General features: G+C 54.0%; 1 protein-coding gene across 1 annotated transcript in view; it reads left to right on the top strand.

Moving 5' to 3' along the window:
* Positions 1-19,768, top strand: part of GABBR2 (gamma-aminobutyric acid type B receptor subunit 2) — a 408,186-nt gene that overhangs the window by 332,327 nt on the left and 56,091 nt on the right. The window contains exons 12-13 of the mRNA XM_075558989.1: positions 12,004-12,111; positions 18,586-18,708. Coding sequence (XP_075415104.1) covers positions 12,004-12,111; positions 18,586-18,708 — 231 coding nt within the window. The remainder of the gene's footprint in view (positions 1-12,003; positions 12,112-18,585; positions 18,709-19,768) is intronic.

The following is a 19,768-nucleotide window of genomic DNA, read 5'->3' as shown; positions in this document are numbered from 1 at the left end:
ATTTGCGTTCGAGTGGCATCCGGGGTGGTGTTTCCTTGGTGACCTCGAGCATCAGAGTTGGAGACACAAGCGCAGAAGTACACGAGAGGTCACGTGATCAGACTGGGAACGACTCACTCAGCAGTGTGGTGTGCGCCTCAAGGGGGGACTGTAGTGCTGCTTTGAGAGCTGAGCGGGCTCAGAATTCCCTGCAAATTTCAGAGAAACTATCAACCAGACAAGTAGGGTCTGGTCCCTCAGTGAAGGAGCAGATTCTCCCACTCACCCATCGCAGGATGCAGCAAGAGATGCTGGGTGGGTGACTTGGAGTCACGGGGAAAAGTCTGGCTTTGCCTTCGATTAGCAGTGTTCCTCAAGCTTCCTTGTTTTGTTTTTTGGGGATTTTCTCTCTCTCACACTGTTGCTTCTCTACGGAGCCTTGTAAAGCCCCTCTCCCCACTTCTCCCAGCCCGTGGAATGTTAGGACCCGGAAAGGATGAGCATGTACCTCTGTGGAGGGTCGCTGGTGGCGGGACCGACTGGGTGGTGACCGGTTGGGTGCTCTGCGCGTGTGCTGTGTGTCCGTCCGTTGAAGAGACGAAACCCATTGTCCTGGAGTCAGTGCTGACTCACAGCAGGTCCCATGGTGTCAAACTAGAACTATGCTTCCTGGGCTTCTTAGTAGCTGCTCTTTCCAAATTACATCACCAGGACTGTCTTTCAAAGGGCCTCTGGGTAGACCTGAACCTCCAACCTCTTGGTTAGCAGCTGAGCGCATTAACCATTTGCCCCAGCGAGGGACTCTGTCTGCATCTATGGGTTATACACAAAAAGAGCACTATTGTTCTACCTCCCAAGAACTTTTTTTAGGCTAATATGGCCCCTTTTGAGAATGTATATGATTTTGAAAAGTCCAAATGGTGCAATTTATTTATATCTATTCAGTCACTGCCCTGGAATTGATGCCGGCTCATAGCAACCCTACAGGAAGAGGGTAGAACTGCCCCTTGGGAACATGGGACCACCAGGGCTCCCTAAACATCTCTTAGGGAAAATTCATTTGAAAACTAAATGAACTTGATTTAAAGGTTTGGTGCCTGAAGGAATCCCCCTAGTTGTCTTGCTCTGTCTTTTAATGGGTTAGGCATTCACAGGTAGCCGTTGTATGCAACTGACTCTTGGCTGAAAGTTCCGTGGGCATGTGCTTGAAGCTGAGGATGACCAGTGAGGATTTACTCCTGGACTTTGGCTACTGTGGTCTCACAAGACTGGGTTGGCCATGTGTTTCCCTGTCATCCCAAATGCATAATCCAGGCCAGGGCTAGAGGGGGAGGGAGGGTAAAGGGCGAGAGAGGACTGGGTTAAGCTGGAAGCAACTCTCTTGAGAGCAATGCCAGTGCCTATTTAATGCATGGCTGCCTGGTGGCGTAGTGGTTACGCATCGGGCTCCAATCCACAAGATCTGCAGTTCAAAACCACCAGCTGCTCCTTGGGAGAAAGGCAGGACTTTCTACTCCTATAAACAGTTACCATGCCAGAAACCCAGAGGCAGTTCTCCCCTGCACTAGGGGCTCACTGTGAGCCAGCATGGACTGGATGGCAGTGACTTTGCCTTTGTGGGTTTGTCTCCTTGGGTTGTATTTGCTACTCTGGATTTCAGCATTGCCATCCCAGAGGGATCGGGCTGCAGAGTTGGCAGTGAGGGAGTGACTGGTACAGGGGCCACACACAGTGCTGTGGGATACCATCCAGACCTTGGACTCCCAGGGCCACCTCTGGCCCTTGTGCCGGCAGTAACAGGTGGGAAGGAGAAGGAAAGCCCCCCCCCAGGACCTTTTGTGGCAGGTGTGATGCCTCCCTTCACCCCCTTCCCCATCCCCATGAGATCAGATCAGATGACCACAGAGTTCCAAGAAGGTTTTCTGTTACTTCTCCATACCTGGCAGGTGAGGTGTCTACATGTGGGCATCTTGGTCCTAGAGGTCTGGCCTCCTGAGAAGTGTCTGGTCAACCCTCATGAACTCAGAGGAATGGTGAGGTCCCTGGGGGGGCTCAGGCACCTCTTTCTTCTCTGCTGCAGTGGGCCAAGTCCAGGCACTCCCGGCTGGCTCTGGTCATAATGCCAACTGGGAGGATTTGATGCCCAGCTCGACACCACTACCCATCTCCTGCTCCATCCTGACCTTGGAGTGATTAAGGAGGTGGATCTATATCTATCGAAGCGAAGCAGCCCCCTCCCATGTGTCTGGTATTGGGTGGTTACAGTCAGCTTTGAAGAAACCCAATAGCTCAAAGGTCCTTGTGGGTGAGGCCCACCAGGGTCTGTGCCCTAAAGCATGTGACCCTGTGGCACTGGGTGTTGGCAGTGGTAGATGGAGGCTTGCTTGGTTTAGGAGCGCTTCGAAACCTATGTTTCTGCCCCAGCAGGACTTCTGTGGCCCTAGGATGCTTCCGGGTTCATGGAGGTCATGTTTTCCTAGGATCGGCCTTCCTGGCTGGTAGAGAGGGGGTGATCAGGGTACCTCGAAGATGTTAGATGAGAAGGGGAGTGGCAAGTCCCCTCTTTGCTCTGTGCTTCAGAGTGCTCGGCCCCCACCCGCCAGGTGTGAGGAGCTCATGACACTGACAATAGTGAAAATGGTACCAGAGGTTACTCTGGTCACCTCGCATTGACACAGATGGAAGGAACCCCAATGACGCGGCCAATGGTTACGCACTTCAGCTGCCAACCAGAAGGCTGAAGGTACAAACCCACAAGCTGCCTTGAAGACAACCCTGACAACCCTCTGCCCGAGACAGAAGGGATGCTTTATGCAATGCCATCAGAACTTGGAGGCTCCTGGTAAAGTGGAGTCCTGTGGGGAGGAACCCGCTTCCTTCTCCCAGCCAAGAACCGGGACAGGTCTCTACTGGGCTTCCATGCCTCCGTGGGCCTGGTTCATCCTGGGAGACTTTTCTGCCTGGGTTCTTGCCCAGGGCATGCATGAAGCTGACCTGAGCTCCTGGCCCCAGTGCAGAGACTCAGGGTTGAGGAGGCTGAGCTGGCAAACCCCCACCCGCCCCCTGCCCCCTCCACCCCACCCCTGTATCTCTTCAGAAGCCTCTGACATCTCAACGTGTTCAGGAGCCAAAGGCTGCTGAAGGCCAGGTGCTTTCTCAAGTGTGACCTGCATTCCATACGCACTGGGTGACGTCAGCCGGGGAGCCGAAAGAGGGGGTGTCCCCCACCCCCAGCAGGGTTTTTTTTTCTTTTAATGAAGCCTGACATTCTATTCCGGGTGCCGCACTCGTTTGTGTGAGGGGAAGGTTGTCTTGGGAAGCTCGGGGAGGCGGCATGAATAAATCATAAAGTGCTTTACAAATCCGCCTGAGCCCCGCACGAGGGCTCAGAAGATGCTGGGGCCTGGCTCTCGCCCGCCGCCCTGAGAAGCCGTTTATTTGCAGTCAGGGCTGCCGGGGAGGGGAGTCCACATGCAGGGCTGTGGGGAACTGTGTCGCTTAACTGCTCTGGATTGAATTGGGTCAGCACAAATCCGTGCATGGGTTAGGATGGGGGTCGCTTAGCTAATCATCCCCATATACCTCCCAGGGAAGGGAATGCAGAGCCCATGGATTTACAGCCTACATAGCGGCCCCCAGTGAATAGGCCCCGGGTTGTACTCCAGCTACGTCCGCAGGATGTTTGGCTGCATTCTTTCCCTCGGTGCCTTGGACTCTGTTCTCTCCAGCCCTCTGTATGCTCCAAGCCTGGGGAGAGAAGGATGCGAAAGCAGGGCCGCCTGGCACAGGCAGGGCTTGAAGATCTTAGCACAACAGCTGGGTCGTATCCCACCTCCGACCCTATCAGTGCTTGACCCTAGCCTCTCTGAGCCCTGGTTTCGCCACCTGTAAAAGGAGAGTCACAGTATTCTTCACCGTGATGAGCCCAGTGCACCGCCCAGGTCTCGGAGCCTCAGGGCAGGGGAGGCGGGACGGTGCTGGGCGAGCCATCTCAGCTTGTTATCTTCCCTGTGTCCTGGAAGGAATCCTTTAGGACAGGGAGCCAGGTGGCAGGACGTCAGCATGACTTGCTGCCAGAAGACCCACAGTTCAGCCTGTCCCGTTGCCGTGGAAATGCCCCTCCTCCCTTCCCTTTTAGCTCTCAGTCAAGAAACCAAACCACTCAGCCCCCACCTCAGGAAGAGCCCTGTGACAGTCACACCAGATTATGACCCCCTAGGGACAGTGCCTCGGTTGGGAAAGGTCATATAACTTGGATGGGGGGGGGGGTCCCTGTGTGACCACGTGGCTGCACACATGTGCACAAGTGTGCGCACGCGCACACACACACACACAGAGTGGCACAACTAGGAAAGTGAGAACACTTAGCCCCTCCCCACCCCCTCTGACCCCACCAGGAATCATCCCTGCGTGCCAGTGCCGGTTTCAGCTGGTCTTGCAAACAGCTCCGGCTTCACAGAGCTGTTTGCCTGGACACTATGTGGGTAGTGGAATCACCATAGCAACCTGGCCCCTGTGGGCATCAAGCTCAGTGAGGACAGTCCTGGGTGGAGGACAGAGCCCCTGTGCCCTGTGGTAGGAAGAGGGTCACAACAACCTGACCCAGGACATCAGCCCAGGGAGTGGGCAGGCAGGGTGAGCGGGGAGGAGGAAAGTAGGCACTGGCTTCCTGCGGAATCTTGGAGAACCCCCCTGCAGGAGACTCACTGGCTAAGCAGGGCCTCTCAGAGCCAAGAGGATGCCGAGCCGAGCCGATGCCCTGCCGAGCCATGGTCCAGGGCAGGTCATCTGGGCTGCCTCCACTTCCTGGCCTCCCAGACAAATCCCTGGAGGTGGGGTGTTGGCGCCTTCATGTTGTACGACTCCAGCCGGCTGGGGGGGGGGGAGGGGCGGGGTTGGAGATCGACAGTGAGTCCCTGCGTGGTGCATTCAGCTGCTAAGTGAAAAGTGGGCATCTCAGCACAGACACCCCCCCAGGTACCTCCCCCAAAAGACCCAGTGACCCACTTCTGAACAACCAACCTGCAGGCCCTGAGGGGCACAGTTCTGTTCCACACACGGGTCTCCAGGAGTCGGCAGCCCACAGCCGCGGGCGGGGTGCTCTCTCTGGTGTGGTTTACCACGGGCGCCCTCTCTGTGAGCACAGGACCCCATGACCATTCCGTGTTAGCTGGCTCGCTGCCCCTGCCTGACCAGCCAGAAAGCCAGCACCGCCTGCAATTGTGTCCCACGCTGGCCGAGCGGACGTGTCAAACTAGCTCTGCCTCGTGACAAGGACACCTAGTCGGTTGCATTTGAGGTTTTTTGGTTTTGTTTGTTTCTTGTTAAGAAATATATTGGTTTTCTCGTTCGCTGGTTCATGCTGGGAGACTTGCCGGTGTTGCTGCCACTGCTGTGAAGTGACATAGGGCAAGCAGGACTCTGATGCCGTGGGGATTTCAAAGCTATAACCTTTCGGAAGCACACCTCCAGGTCTTCCTTCCAAGCTGCTTCAGGACAGGTCAGCACTGCCAACCTTGGGGCTAGGAGCTGAGCATGAACCATCTGTGCCCCGCAGAGACTCCTCACCATGGGAATGAAAAACCAAACTCACTGCCATCCGGTCCATTCTGCCTCACAGCGGCCCTATAGGATGGGGTCGAACTGCCCCTGTGGGTTTCTGAGACTGTAACTCTTGATGGGAGCAGAAAGCCTCCTCTTTCTCCCGAGGAGTGGCTGGTGGGTTCAAACTGATGACCTTGTGGTTGGCAGCCCCATGCGTAACCACCATGCCACCAGGGTTCCTGTACCAGGAGAATAGGTCAATAAGGATGAAACTCCTTAGGAGCCCAGTAAACGCTGATCCCAACCAAAATTCTTATCCATTCAGATTTTTTAAAATTAAGATGTGTCACATGCCATTAAATGTTCCCTTTTTAAGTGTATGATTCCATGTTCTTAGTATATTTATTCATTCACTCCTGACACATCCTTAAAATATATCCAGTGCCCAGCACATAAGAAAGAAGGTCTGAGACCTAAAGCCCATCTGTAGACAAGGGGACATCCCCTCCAAGAAGAGACATAGGAAGGGATGCGTCAATCAGGGCACAGGATGGCACCGGGGAGGCGCGCTGCTCTCCGGGGAGTCTGAGAAGGAGGCTTGGCCTAGGCCTCCGACCACCTCCACTTTCTGACACTCCAGCATCCAGACCAAGAGGCAGAAGCCGTCCTTTCCCTTCCAGGTCGTATCCACACCACTCCCGCCAAAGTAACCATGACCTGGACTTATGGCTTCGGGGCCAGTGTGTGCACCTGAGTCACCTTGTGAAAATGCAGGCTCCGGCTCAGCAGATCTGGGGGAGCCTGGGGCGATGCCACCACTGTGTGTGCACAGCCTGCAGGTAGAGGAGGGAGACCAGGGTGGGAAGCCAGAGCCGTGTGCGTGTGTGCAGTGGAGACTGGCTGTGGAGGCACTGGAAACTCTGTGCCCTGTGGTCCACTGCCCTCAGCCCTCCACCCTGCGCACAGGCTGGCAGAATTGGGACATTGGACTCCCCAGAACTGCACTTGGGGGTGGGGGGAGTTGCTCTGTCCTAGGCCTCCCGGAGATGTTAGGACTCTCTGGCCCTAACACAAAGGTACACTCTCTAGGAACACCCACCTGGCCACCTGACAAATTCAAGTCTGTGGGAACGTGTGATAACACTTTTTGCTTAAAAGTCCGTGAAGGTGTGGATCTAGGGGATTTCTTCCTGTGTCAGCTGAGCGATAACTCGATGCAGGTATGCGGTTGGGTGTTTGGGCTGTGCCCTGCACTCACCTGGATGGTTGTAGTCATGGGTTTAAGGAGCGCATGGTCTCCCTCAAAGGGTCCAGAGGGGATGCCTCTCCGTAATCACACCTCCCTGAAAGGGCATCTTTCTTTAATGTGCACCAGGCACCTTAGATGGCCCCCTGGCCTGGCTTGTACCCCTCTTTGTGCCCAGAGTCTGTGCCCCCCAACCCCTAATTGTGAGGCTCGTCCTTACCCTAAACTCAGAAGTTGTCCATGTGGGGACTTTATTTAAAGGACACTGAACAAAACAGAGCCTTCTGGGGTTGTTTCTAGAAGGTTCGGGGGTTTTACCTCAGAGTGCCTGCCAGATTTCCCCACCACCCTTAGCTCCTGGAAGGCAAGCCCCCCCCCCCCCGCCCCCTGCTTCCCTTTATATGTGAAGGTGGTCTAGAGTTTGTTTGGAGTCCGCTGGGATTTTCTTCCCTCACTATCGATTGCCTGGGATGAGCGGCTGGGATGAAGCAAGCACAGCTTCCCAGAACCCTCTTTGAACAGGGGGAAGAAAGGGCTTGCTTCTCGGAGTCCAGGCGTCCACCGGGAGCCCCCTCCTCCTCTGTCTAGCTGCCCCGCGGGGACTTCGTGTGTCTGCAGTGATGAGGAAGCCCAGCACAGCAGCCCGGTCATCTGTCAGAACAGACCTGCAAGCAGAGGCCGTGTGTCCATTTTTCTCCTCTGGTCCCCAGAGACGTCTGCAGGCCCCTCCCTGTTAGGCTCGCCTTCACTGACTCCGAGCTGGCAGCAGGCAAGCAGACTGGTTCGGGGCATAGATTTTTCTCTGCCTGGAGATTTGCTCCCTCTCCCTTTCCCCCCTTGCCTTTGATACTAAGGCAGAGCTGGGCATTGCCTCCTTAGAGTCCCCCCCCCCAGGAGACACAGATGGTCAAGGAAGTTCGCAGAGGGGGTTGAATGCTTGGGGGTGGGGGCTATGTTAACATCAGAAGAGTGTAGCTAAGATGTCGAGAGGCAAAAACAGCACCTCTGCATGTCTCGAGGGGCGTCAGAATGTCTGCGGACAATGGAATTGAAAGGTTAGGAGCACTGGTGGAAGAGAGATCACATGTTGGGCTGCTAACTGCAAGGTCCACGGTTCAAAGTCACCCACCCACTCTGCGAGAGAAAGACAGGACTTTCTACTCCTGTATAGAGTTAGTCTCGGAAACGCACCGGGCCAGTTCTACCCTGTACCATAGAGTCGCTGTGAGTCGGCATCGACTCGACGACAGTGAGTTTGGTTTGGTTTTATGTGTTTTGAGGTTTGTTGTGGTTTGTCCATGAACTCTTTGCAAGTTCCTTCACAGGAGAGCCCACATGTTGGAAAACAGAATCGTTAAAGCCCCTCAGAATCTTCTGGATTATAGGGCTCCCCAGAAGTGAGGCACCTTGGGAGGAGGGTCACCAGATGAAATTTCCTCGATGCAGGAAGTGCTCCCACAGCTGCCTGATGGGGCTTCTCCGGGTCCTGCTTGTGTATTTGGAGCGACAGGAGACTCACTCCTCCCCAGTCGGTTTCATTTGGATGGAGGGGACCGAGGGCTGTGAGCTCAACCTCAATAGTCCTCAAATGTCCCGCTTCACCCAGTGGTGCTCCTCTCAAGGAGCAGCCTCCACGCACACATTGCCAGTGACTAGGACTCATTGCCTCAGTCCCTTTGATCCGTGCTAGCCTCCAAGGATTGATAAGTGGATGCCACGGTCTGGCCTTGAAGTCGCCCCAGCTCACGCGGAGGCCTACAGCTAGTTGGATAGATGCCAGCCGTGTGCCCCACAGCAGGGGTCACGTGGAGGAGGCAGCCTCTGCCACAAGGCCTGGTATATTTCTCAAGGGATGTGCCCCCTGATTTGGATTTGGGAGGACACATAAGAATTTGGCAGGAGGTAGCACAAGGAGCGGCATTCTGAGCAGAGGAAATAGCTCACCACAGTCCCTACAGCATGAGCCACCAGGGTGCTGGGTGCTGTCGAGTCAGTGTGACTCATCATGGCCCGCTGTGGCAGAGCAGCGCTGCCCTGCAGGGTCTGCTACGCTGTCATCCCTCCAGGAGCAGCTCGCTCACCAGGTCTGTCACCCACATAACTGCCTGGTAGGTTTGACGTGCCAACCTTTCAGGAAGCAGCAAGCACTTAGCATTGTGCCCCCAGGACTCCCCAGTGTGGTCTTGCTTGAGCACAAAGTACCAGATGACAATCAAAAGAGGTATGGGGTGGGAGTAAGGACCACCCCCTAAAAATTAGGGTTTAATCCAAAGGCTTGGGCCAGTAACCTGCTTTAAAAGCCCAAAGCCACACCCACTGCCATCGAGTCGATTCTGACTCATAGCAACCAACCACAGAGGACAGAGCACCACTGCTCCTTTGGGTTTCTGAGGCTGTACATCTTCACGGGAGCAGACAGCTTCCTCTCTCCCTGCAGGAGCAGCTGGTGAACTTGAACTACTGACCTTGTGGTCCGCAGCCCAGTGTTCACCCCACTTTGCCCCCAGGCTCCTTAATGGTGTCTTAAGGTTAGAGATGCAGTCAGAAGGCACAGTGAAGGAATGGGGCAATGTCCCAAGGCCAGGGAGGGCCAAGCTTCGCGCAGGTGTTCTGAGAGAGAGGGCTTCCCTGCAGTCACCCTTCTCGGCCCAGGGTGCTTTCTCCCAGCTACTTCCAGCTTTACAGCAACTCAACACCGCCGTTTCCACATGCCAGGCCGACTCTGTATTCCAGTTTTAACTGATTTCTCAGACTGCATCTTGACAAATTTAGCCCTCACAAAGTGGGCAAGCGGCTTGCAATGTTCACCTCAAAGAAAACCGAAGTCGAGCAAACACTGAAGCACACGAGAGTGGCGGGTCTCCTCGAGAGGCCTCCGTCAGCCACGGGGGAGGTAAAGGCAGCGGTATGACTTCCCCTTCTCCCAACCTTTGCTAAGATGCCCATGCTGTTCATGATTCCTCCTTAAAGCTGGTTTCCTGCTCGGAGAATGTGATTTAAAAAAAAACACAAAACAAAGGCCTGAGGACCATCCAAATTAACAGCTGTGTCAGCTATTAGCTTTGAAAGCGTGTCAAGGTCACCCAGGACAATGCTCTCAGGCTGACCCCACCTGCCCTGATAGCCTGGCCCTGTACCAGTGACTCCTGCGATGGAGGGGGCTTCAGAAAAGGCAGCCTGAGGGATGGAGAGAGGGAGGCTGACGGGGACCAGGCACTGGGCTGGGGCTCAGTATCAGAGCAGCGGCGTGGTGGAGCGGAGGGCAAGATCTTCGAAGCTCTGGGTGAACCTCAGTCCTTCATTTCTAGAGGACTTCCAAGGCTACCTCGGTGTGGGGGTCCTTGCAGCAGTGGTTTTGTCTGTCTTTCTCTCTGGTCTAAGATGACTTGCATGTGAGCCTGACAGAGAAGGAGGGGTCGGATAAGCTCGGGTCTGTGTCTCAGGAACGGGGTGACTGCCCCTCCCTGTCCTGCCACGTCTTGGTGAGGGTCATGACATTGCCTTCCCACTGGAGTCCCTCTCACCTGGTTTGAGAAATAAATAAATAGCAGGTACACGGTCCCCACCTGCGTCCTTGTCAGCGTCCGCACTTCCCGTGTTCCTGGGCATGTCTGCACAACTGCCGTCATCCTTCCCTGGACTTGGAGGTTGGCCTACAAGCTCCCTAGCCCATCTCCAGTTTTAGGAAGGGAATGGAAAGGGGAAACCCTCTGTCTCTGGAAAGCCGGGGAGCCTGCTGGCTGGGAAGACAAAGACAAGACAGCTCTGCACAGGGACCTGGCCAGGAGCCTTCCAGAGAACTCGGAGAGCTGTACCCACCAACAGCTGCCCTGGGCTGCCCTGACCTGCTGAGGCCCAGCAGACTGGCCCCTGGAAACAGCAAGCGTCCTGTCTGCTGCAGCCAGCTCAGCCGTCTTACCTCCTACAACCTCCACCTATCGACTAGGTCCCACGGAGGCCGGGTGGGACTCCTCAGAGCTCTGATAAGCAGAGCTGGAGGGTGAGCAAAGCCTTGAACTCCCTGGAACGTGGGTGCCCAGGCACAGGGCTGGGCTATGGTGTGGGTACAACTTGGAGATAGGCCAGTCTCTGGGCACTAGAAAGTGTCCAGTCCAGCAGAGGAGCTGGAGTGGGAGAGCAGGGACATGGGATGCAGATGGGCAGTGAGCATCCAAGAGACCCCTAGACATAAGGGATGATGCCAGCCTGGTCCAGCCTGCAGGGACCCTGAGGAGCAGATGACAGGTCCAAGTCACAGCTGGCAGCTCACATCAGCCCCAGCCTGGGGCTAAGCATCAGGACACACCTTTACCCTGGGGGACAGGTAAGAGCCAAGCAAGACCTCAGCCCTACAGGGGAACCAAGATCCAAGAACGGGATTAGCAGGCAGGTTTTCCTGGTGCTGGGTGACCAGACTTGGGTCACACTGCACAGATCCCTGGCAGTCGGACCCAATTGGCCTACACGGTATCACCAAGTGGCCTGAACTGTGTGGGGAGGAGGGCTGGGCAACAGGAGCCCAGCAGCAGCCACTCTACTCGTTTCCAAAGGCCAAGCCCTTCTGGCTTCCCTCCTCACCCAGCTGCCCCACGTCAAGGCCTGCATCTGGCCAGGGTACAGCTCCTGCCCTGCTCCTCCAGAACTGACAGGAGAAGGGCCATTAAAAGTTCACTCACCTGCCTTGTCTCGCCCTGTGGCTCTGTGTCCTCCCCGCACCCTGCACACACCCAGAAGCTGGTGTCCAGCAGAAGAGGCCCCATCTGGTCTCCTGCCCCCACAGACAAGGCACTCATGGGCCAGCCCGTCAGTCCCTGGGGATTTCAGTGACCCTGGGGTCTCAGTGTCTCTGTAACGGACCCCTCTGAGCTGGAGGTCCAGCAAAAGCAGGCTCTGTTCGTATTGCATGTCACCCTGTGCTTAGTGCCTGGGTCTGACAAGTGGCCAGTGGCCCTAACTGTCCCTTGAATTGACATTTGATTGAAGGACAGTTGTTGCCGGGTTCTGTCCAGTAGGTTCTGACTTACAGGATCCCGGCAGGACAGCGGAACTGTTCCCTGAGGTTTCCTGGCTGTCCCCTTCCTGGGAATGCAGCACCAGGTCTGTCTCCCAAAGGTTGAACCGCCGAGCGGTGGGTTTGCAGCCACGCAGGATGCTTGTTGATGTCCTCTTGTTCCCCGGCCGGGATGATCTCGAAATGACAGGTGTGATCGCTTCTGTTTTCTCGTGGCCCCTAGGTCAGGACCTGGATTCTCACCGTCGGCTACACCACTGCCTTCGGGGCCATGTTTGCAAAGACGTGGAGGGTTCATGCCATCTTCAAAAACGTGAAAATGAAGAAGAAGGTAGGTGATGGCTCGGCTTCCATCTCGGCGGTTTCCGCAGCGCGCCTGGTGTTCAGGCAGCGAACGTTCATTGTTGGGCAGTTGCCAGCGAGCCGGCTCCCCTCATGGTGACTGTGTGTGTGTGTGTGTGTGTGTGTGTGTGTGTGTATGGTGGGAGGAAGCGTTGCCTGGCCCTGCGCAGTCTCATGACCCTGGATCCGTTTGAGCCCATCGTGATGGCTGTTGTGCCAGCCCCACTGGGACTTATTCCTGGTGGCACTGTGATTACGCGTGAGGCTACTAACCAAAAGGTCAGTAGTTCAAGCCTGCTGGCGCCTCTGGGGGAGTAAAATGAGGCCGCCTGCTCTGGTGAAACCCATTGTCTTGGAAACTCTGTGGAACGACTTCAGTCTGTCTGGTAGTGTCGGCACAACTCAGAATGGACCTGGTGGCATTTAGAGGGCTGTCCGGGAGGGACGAGCCTGGTGGGCTAGCCTGGAGGGCCCCCACCTCTCTCTACCCACCCATGGCAGTTCAGACAGCCCTGCTCTGGAGGGACAGAGGGGTATCCCCAGCAGAGACTGTCTGGGAAGAACAAGCCATCCCCAAGCACAAGCCCAGGACTCTTGGGAGCTCAGCCTCAGTGGTTTTCAGACCCTCCCACGAGGTGTGAATGCACAGCCAGGTGAAAGGTGGCTGACCAAAGAAAGGCCACTTGGGGTATAGCCTAGAGCCTCGCGTGGCATGGTGGCCGCACCCGGGGAGCTGAGTTTTCCAGACGCAAACGCACGTGTAGAAGCACTTGCCTCGGGGAGGGGCCGGCTCCAGCTGGGAGACGCTGTGCCACTTTCGACAACACTGCCGCTCTGAGCACTGCCGCCTTGGCTCCTGTGTCAACACGTGATTAATCCGTGCATATTGATACCTGTAACCAAGAACCGCCTGTGGCTCCGGGACTCCTGTGACCATTGAACAAACACATCCAGGTTGTCCAGCATCAGTCGACAAACCTTGTCAGGAAAGCCTGCGGGCGTTCCGTTATCTGGAAGCTCCCAGGTGAGGCAGCGGGGCCGTGTGGTCTCCACTCTGCTCCACCCCCACCCCACCACCCCCACCCCTGCCCAGTCGGCCACACTCGGAGAGAGCTCAGGTGTATGGTGGAACCAGGCGACTAAGGAAGGGGCTTGTCTGAGAAAGCACCAGAAGCGCTGAGGACTAGACTTGACCGCCAGCTCTGTTTGTGGTGGAAATAAATGATGGATGAGCGAACACACCATGGTGGGGGGAGAAGCGCCCACAACTATTCCAGAAGCATGCTTTGGGCGGTGCAGCCAGGTTTCGTTCATCAGCCACATGAGAGACAAGAGAAGAAGCAAACACCCCGGCCTCGGAGCACACCAGGCATGAAGGACAGCCACTCCGTGAGCCCAGGCCACGTGCCGTCCGTGAAATCCCAGCACCAGAGGGAAGGGAAAAGGGAGCGGCAAGACTGCTCAAGCAGGTGGCGTTTTGGTGGAGGGAGAGAAGGGTGGCAAATGTTGAGTGATCAATACATTGTTACCACACGCACACACAGAATCTAATCGGTGACCATCGATTCATTGTTACCATACGCACACACAGAATCTAATCTGTGACTGTTGCTGTATAGAACGGAAGCCTTTTCCAGAACCCTGGCGTTTTCCATAGCCAACAGTGATTTCTACCATTCTTTTCTTTGATTGGATTTTTTTTAGTCTGGAGGTGTGGGTGTGCCCCATTGCTTTACCCAGTGCGTATGGTAGATCTGCCAAAGCTGCACGTGCCAGCTTCTGTTTCCTGGAGATGGTTCTTGTCCTTGCTCTTTCTTCAGCGCCCACCACCCTCACTGACCTGACCCCGTCTGAGCAACCCGCTCCCCCTCCCCACACATCTACACACAAATTTCACCCCAGCAGCTCCTATTTTTTAGACATTAAGAAAAAGAAGACTTTTTTTTTTTTAAGTAGTGACGCCTGGGGAGTCCTGTTGATGCAGTGCTTGGCCATGAAGCACAAGGTTGTTGGTTCAAATCTACAGTTGCTCTGCTGTGAAGCGATGCGGCAGTCTGAGATCATAAAGTGTAGCGCTGAAAGCCCAGGGAACAGTTTGACTCTGTCCTGAGTCAGAATTGACTCTGCAGCTGTGGGTTTTGGTGGTTTTGTTTGTTGGGTGTTTCTATTGACATGTGATAAATACTTACAAATTTATTGTTTTTACTGCATGTTACAATTTATTTTTTCTAAAAGCCAGTCATGCCCCTGTCATCGAGTATATGATGACTCGTAGCGACCCTATAGGACAGGGTAGAGCTGCCTCTGTGGGCGTCTGAAATTCTAACTCTTTGTGGAAATAGAAAGCCTCATCTTTCTCCAAAGAAGCCGCTGGTGGTTTCAAACAACCGACCTTGCAGTGAGCAGCCCATCGCGTAACCACTAAGCCACCGGGACTGAAAACGCCAATTATAGCATTTTAAATGGAAAACCCTCACACCCGTCTTCATTCTGCCCTTACCAGAACCAACTCGAGATGTTGAAATGAGAGCAGTAACTCAGAGGTGAGACCTTCTGGTCCCAGGGGCAGGTGTTTTTCAAGGACAAGGAGAGTTGGAGCTGCAAAGATGGCTTGAGATGGTAGCCGACAATAACATGTTCAACAGACGCTGTTGGGTGCACCGCCTCCATCCGTCATCTCTCAGCTGAAGGAAAATGCAAAGACAGGGTTCCTAACAGCTCCAGGAAGCATCAGATCCTGTGAGAAAGATGAAGTCACTTGTCGGCACAACTTCAGGAGACAGCTGTGTTCCCATTCAATGGTATCCCCTGGAGCTGGACAACGACTTAGCCCTGATAGACGGCTGGTATGATGAAAACTGAAAACCTAACGATTTTAAGAAGTAGAGCCATTCCCTTTCTCCTAAACCAGTGAACTTGTGTGTCCACACACGTCTTCTCTAAAGGACCACGTCGTTGAGTATTTGACACTTAGAGAGCTATGTATCCACGGTGACAACCTCTCGGAACTGCTGTTGCTGCGTGAACGTATACAAATACAGACTATGCAAATACGTACACAAATACAGAAATAAGTGGCCATGGCTGCGTCCCAATAAGACTTTATTTGCAAAAACAGGCAGTGTTCCATGTCTGTAGCTTCCCATCTCTATTCGAAGCCGCAGTTGGGAATGATGTCTGGTAATAGCAGTAGCTGACATCTGCTGCAATGTTGCTTTAGAGCAGACTCAGGTAATCTGACAAAGTGTGTGGGGTGTTGTACATTTTATAGATGAGGAAACGGACTTGGAGGGCATACAAGTTAGTAGGACTCAAACTCAGGTCTTACTCCAGAGGCTGGTGTTTAATCATGAGGGATGCCTCCATTCCCATTCCTGACTCTGGTAGAACGCAGCCTCAGAGAGAGAACTCAGAGTGACCACATCCGTGAGTACTGAGAGTGAACCAGAGAGAAATGTGCACAACTTTTGGGGGAGAAACATGAGAAATAAGAAAGAGGCCAAAGAAACAAATAAAAATAAGATGAACGATTTTTTTTTAAGAATGGGGAGATGGCCTTGTCTAATGTAAGGGGCCTCTGTTGCTCAGACTTTATGATTTTTCTTACCTTCTCTTTGTTTTGATTATTGAGATTAATTTAAACCATCTCTCATTAACAGTGTATATGCACAGGCGTAGTTGCTTAACTTTCCACTGTTAGTGTTTCTCACAAGCATGCATGCCCCTTCCTCAGTTTTACTCACTACTAGATCTCCAGTGCAATAGAACTTGGCTCAAGAGTAGGCACCCAATAAACAGACCTGCGAGAAACGAATAAAATGTGGTCCTCAGCTACAAAACTGAACTGCATTCAGTCACAAGCAGAAGTCCAGTTCCAGGTTTTGGGAATGACACCAACACAGATGTGAACATAGCCTCTCCTCTCATTCCCAGCATCTTCCCACCTTGGCTCTATAGCCATGTCTAGTCCAGCTGAGATGCAATACCCCATTTGAGCGCTAGATGTCACTGTCTGATACACACGCACAGAATCACTAATTGTCAAAACCCAAATAAAGGCTACCTTTCTCTGAGCATCTTCTATATGCCAGGCATTGTCCTGGGTGTTTTCCGTATATCATCTCATTTCATTCTGGTGGCAATGCTACAGGCTGGAGATCCCCATGCCCATCTCAGAGAGGAGGACACTGAAGCCTGGGAAAGCCAAGCAATTGTTTATGGTCACATTTGGCAGGAATTGGGGGCCCGACCAAGATCTTTGATCCTAAAACTCGTCCCTTGCACCATACTTAGCAGACCAGCCTGGTCCTGAGTGAGTTCTTAGGACATGATTTCTTAGGTAGGTCAGGTTGTCTATTCAACAAGCGTATTGAGTGCTCTCTCTAGGCCACAGCTCAGGCTGGGTGGTAAATACAATAAGAGAAACACTAGCCAGGAGACCACAGGATCCAGCAGGAAGGACAGACGGTTGTCAAGCTAACACCTGAAGATGTAAAGTTACAATGGTGGTTGGGCCTCGAAGGAGGTTGAAGCAACTATAAACTCCAGTGACATGCCCACTGGCCTCACAGGGAGACAAGGTGTGTGCCCTGAAGGTGTGCGGGCTGTTTAGTCAGGTGAGAAGCTCAAGTAGGACTCATGGGAAGTCCCTGAGTGCTGGGCAGGAGGCAATGACCTTGAACTTTTTCAACCATGCCACTGTCTCCTGGCTCTTGGGAGAGCTGACTTCTTCACTCCCACACATTCCCATGAAGTCTGGGCACAGCCCCTGCACACGCATCAGTACAGAGGGAAGGCAGAGTGGTCCCTACCTCCATTCTGGTGGGAAACTCAGGCACCCATGTTTTTGCAGAGGAGCTGTCTGAGCTCAGTCTTGAAATCAGGGTAGTGGTGTGTGTGTGTGTGTGTGTGTGTGTGTGTGTGTGTGTGTGTGTGTGTAGAGATTTGGGGGGGAGGACTTTCAGGAGCAAGCAAGTGCCTGAGGCAGGAACAGTCCTGAGGGCAGCAGCGCCCCACTCTGGATAAAAAGGCTTTGGTGGATTCGATCTCTGACACGAATTCGGCAACACAGTTCTTGTGCTGTTCGCATTCTTCCACAAGCAGGCCTCTGTGCTTCTGGGGTTTTTTCCTATAAAGATGTCTCCAATCGTTAAAAGCCAGACGTGGTGGTATTTCTTAAGCCTCTGCCTCAGTGTCCTTTATCTTTCCCCGAGTCTTTTCCAGGACTGCTTCATCGCACCAGCATTGATTTGTGCTGAGGAAAAGATATGCGTGAGATACTGGTTTACTGTGGTGCTGCCTGTCTCTGTCACTGGGCCGAGCTCTATCAGACAGACACACAGACGCAGGGGGAAATCTCACAGCACAACAAAGATATCCCCAGCTACGGGACAGGGTGGGAGTTATATTTTCCCTTTTTATGTCTTTCATCTCGATCTCATCCATCAAAGGTTTAAGTATCTACCACCGCATGCCAGGCCCAGCTGCATACTGAAAGTGCAACAAGAAGGAAGCCAGGCCTCCCTCTGCTGCTTTATTGATGGCAGTGGGTAGATGACTTATGTGCTGGGCTCTAACCACAAGGTCAGCAGTTCAAAACTACCAGCCGCTCCTCAGAAGAAAGATGAGGCTTTCTACTCCCCTAAGAGTTACAGTCTCAGAAACTCACAGGGGCAGTTCCACTCTGTCCCAGAGGGTCGCTGTAAGCTGGCACCAACATGATGGCAGTGAGTTTGTTTTCTGAGCAGAGACGATGTAATGCAGTGTGTGTTCAGTGCTAAAAACATTTGAGAGTGTGGACTCTGGAAGAAGAAACTTGGTTCAAATCCAGCCTCCACTTCTTAGTACCTGTAAGACACTGAGCAAGTAATTGATCCTCCCACCCAGACTGTTTCTTCACTCAAAAAGTAGAAATAACAATACTTCCCTGCCTTTTCCTGAGCCATGGCATGAGAGGCAGTCCGCCTAGAGCCAGGCACAGAGTGTTTGTGAGATGTTAGCCCTTCTCTTTGGGTGACTGTAAAGTGTGTGAAGGATTCTGGGGGAGTCATGCGTCCCCACGTGGGGCCACCAGGAGTTGGAATGAACATGGCAGGATGTGCACCGTAGGAGGAATTGGTTCTGCCGTGGAAATGAGTGGGACCTACCTAGAGGAGGCGGCGATTGATGTGCAATGGATGTGGGTCTCTCGGCATCAGTAGGAGTTTGCCAAACCGGAAAGGCAAAAGAAGGGGTGCTCACGCAAGCCTGGAGGCCGAGAACCAGCTGCCCAGCCAGAGATTCGGGGAGGGGTCCCCTTCAACAAAGTGCGTGCGTGGGTGGGTTGGGGGGGGGGGCGGGGAGAGCCAAGCTCAGGAGAGGCCTTGAGCATCAAGGGAAGAGTTTGGCTGGAATTGCCATGTGAGGGGATGGCCATCCAGGTTGCCCTCCCTCACGCCAGCCCTCTGCCCCGCCCCCTCCGCAGATCATCAAGGACCAGAAGCTGCTTGTGATCGTGGGGGGCATGCTGCTGATTGACCTGTGCATCCTGATTTGCTGGCAGGCCGTGGACCCCCTGCGGAGGACGGTGGAGAGGTACAGCATGGAGGTGAGCAGCAGGGCCCTCGGAAGGGCCCTGCAGGGATGGGGCTCCCCGACAGGGGGCACCTGGGAGCAGGTCTGAGCAGCCAACGTGCACACCTGTGCAAAAATCCTCAATATAGACAGAGAACTGACAGGGCCCGGTTAGCTGTTTGGGGTCCATTCCTGAAAGAGTGGGGGAACAAACCTCCCGGCAGGCCCTCCGAGTGACTACGTGATCGTCACAGTGATGAAGTGTGTATTGCTTGTTTTGCGCATTTGATAGCAGGTGTGTTGCTACAAATAAGGGAATCTGACACACAAAGTCAAGTCCTGCTAAATGTCTATGTTGACATTCTGGGATCAGGCTGTTCCCTTCACTCAGCGGCCTTCTCAGGACATCTAGGCAAGCGGGGCTTGCTTCTCTTTGGAGGAGGTGGTCTTGTCGGCTTCCTCTATGTGAGGTTAAACATGCCTTTGATGGAAGGGGAGCTCTGGTGGTCAGGCGGGCAGGGGGGAGGGGTGCTCATTGGGCTGCTAAGCACAAAGTTGGTGGTTCAAACACACCAGCTGCTTCACGGGAGAAAGATGAAGCTTTCCGCTCCGTAAAGGTATGCCGCCTCAGAAGCCCACAGGGGCAGTTCTGCTGTGTCTTTGGGATCACTATGAGTTGGAATCAACTCAATGGCGTTGAGTTTGGTTTGGGTTTTGTTGCTATTGTTGTTGCTGCTGTTGGGTGGAGCTGGGCTAAGCTGGCTAAGGTGCTGTAAGACATGGATTTGACACCATGTAGAAGAGTTGGTTGTATCTACCCCCCGGGACTCCTGTGGACAGCGCCGCGGGCTCTCAGATGACACTGGCCATCATCACTTGGGCATCGGAGAGAGGGTGTATCCACCTGGACGAGATAGGTTTCTAGCATGTCTCCAGACAGATAAGGAGTTACTCCGCCCAGTAAGACAGTGTGCAATCACCGAGGTGGCCTGGCCTGGCAGGCTGGATGCAGGACTGTGAGGCTCTGTCTCCTGCCTCCAGGGTCCAGCCCCAGGAGGAACCGACTCCAGACAGGCACAGCTGGATCTGGCAGA

This window comes from Tenrec ecaudatus, chromosome 10, assembly GCF_050624435.1.
Source record: "Tenrec ecaudatus isolate mTenEca1 chromosome 10, mTenEca1.hap1, whole genome shotgun sequence".
NCBI classification, from domain to species: domain Eukaryota; kingdom Metazoa; phylum Chordata; class Mammalia; order Afrosoricida; family Tenrecidae; genus Tenrec; species Tenrec ecaudatus.
Note: the sequence above shows the minus strand (reverse complement) of the source record. Positions and strands in the feature narration are given on the sequence as shown.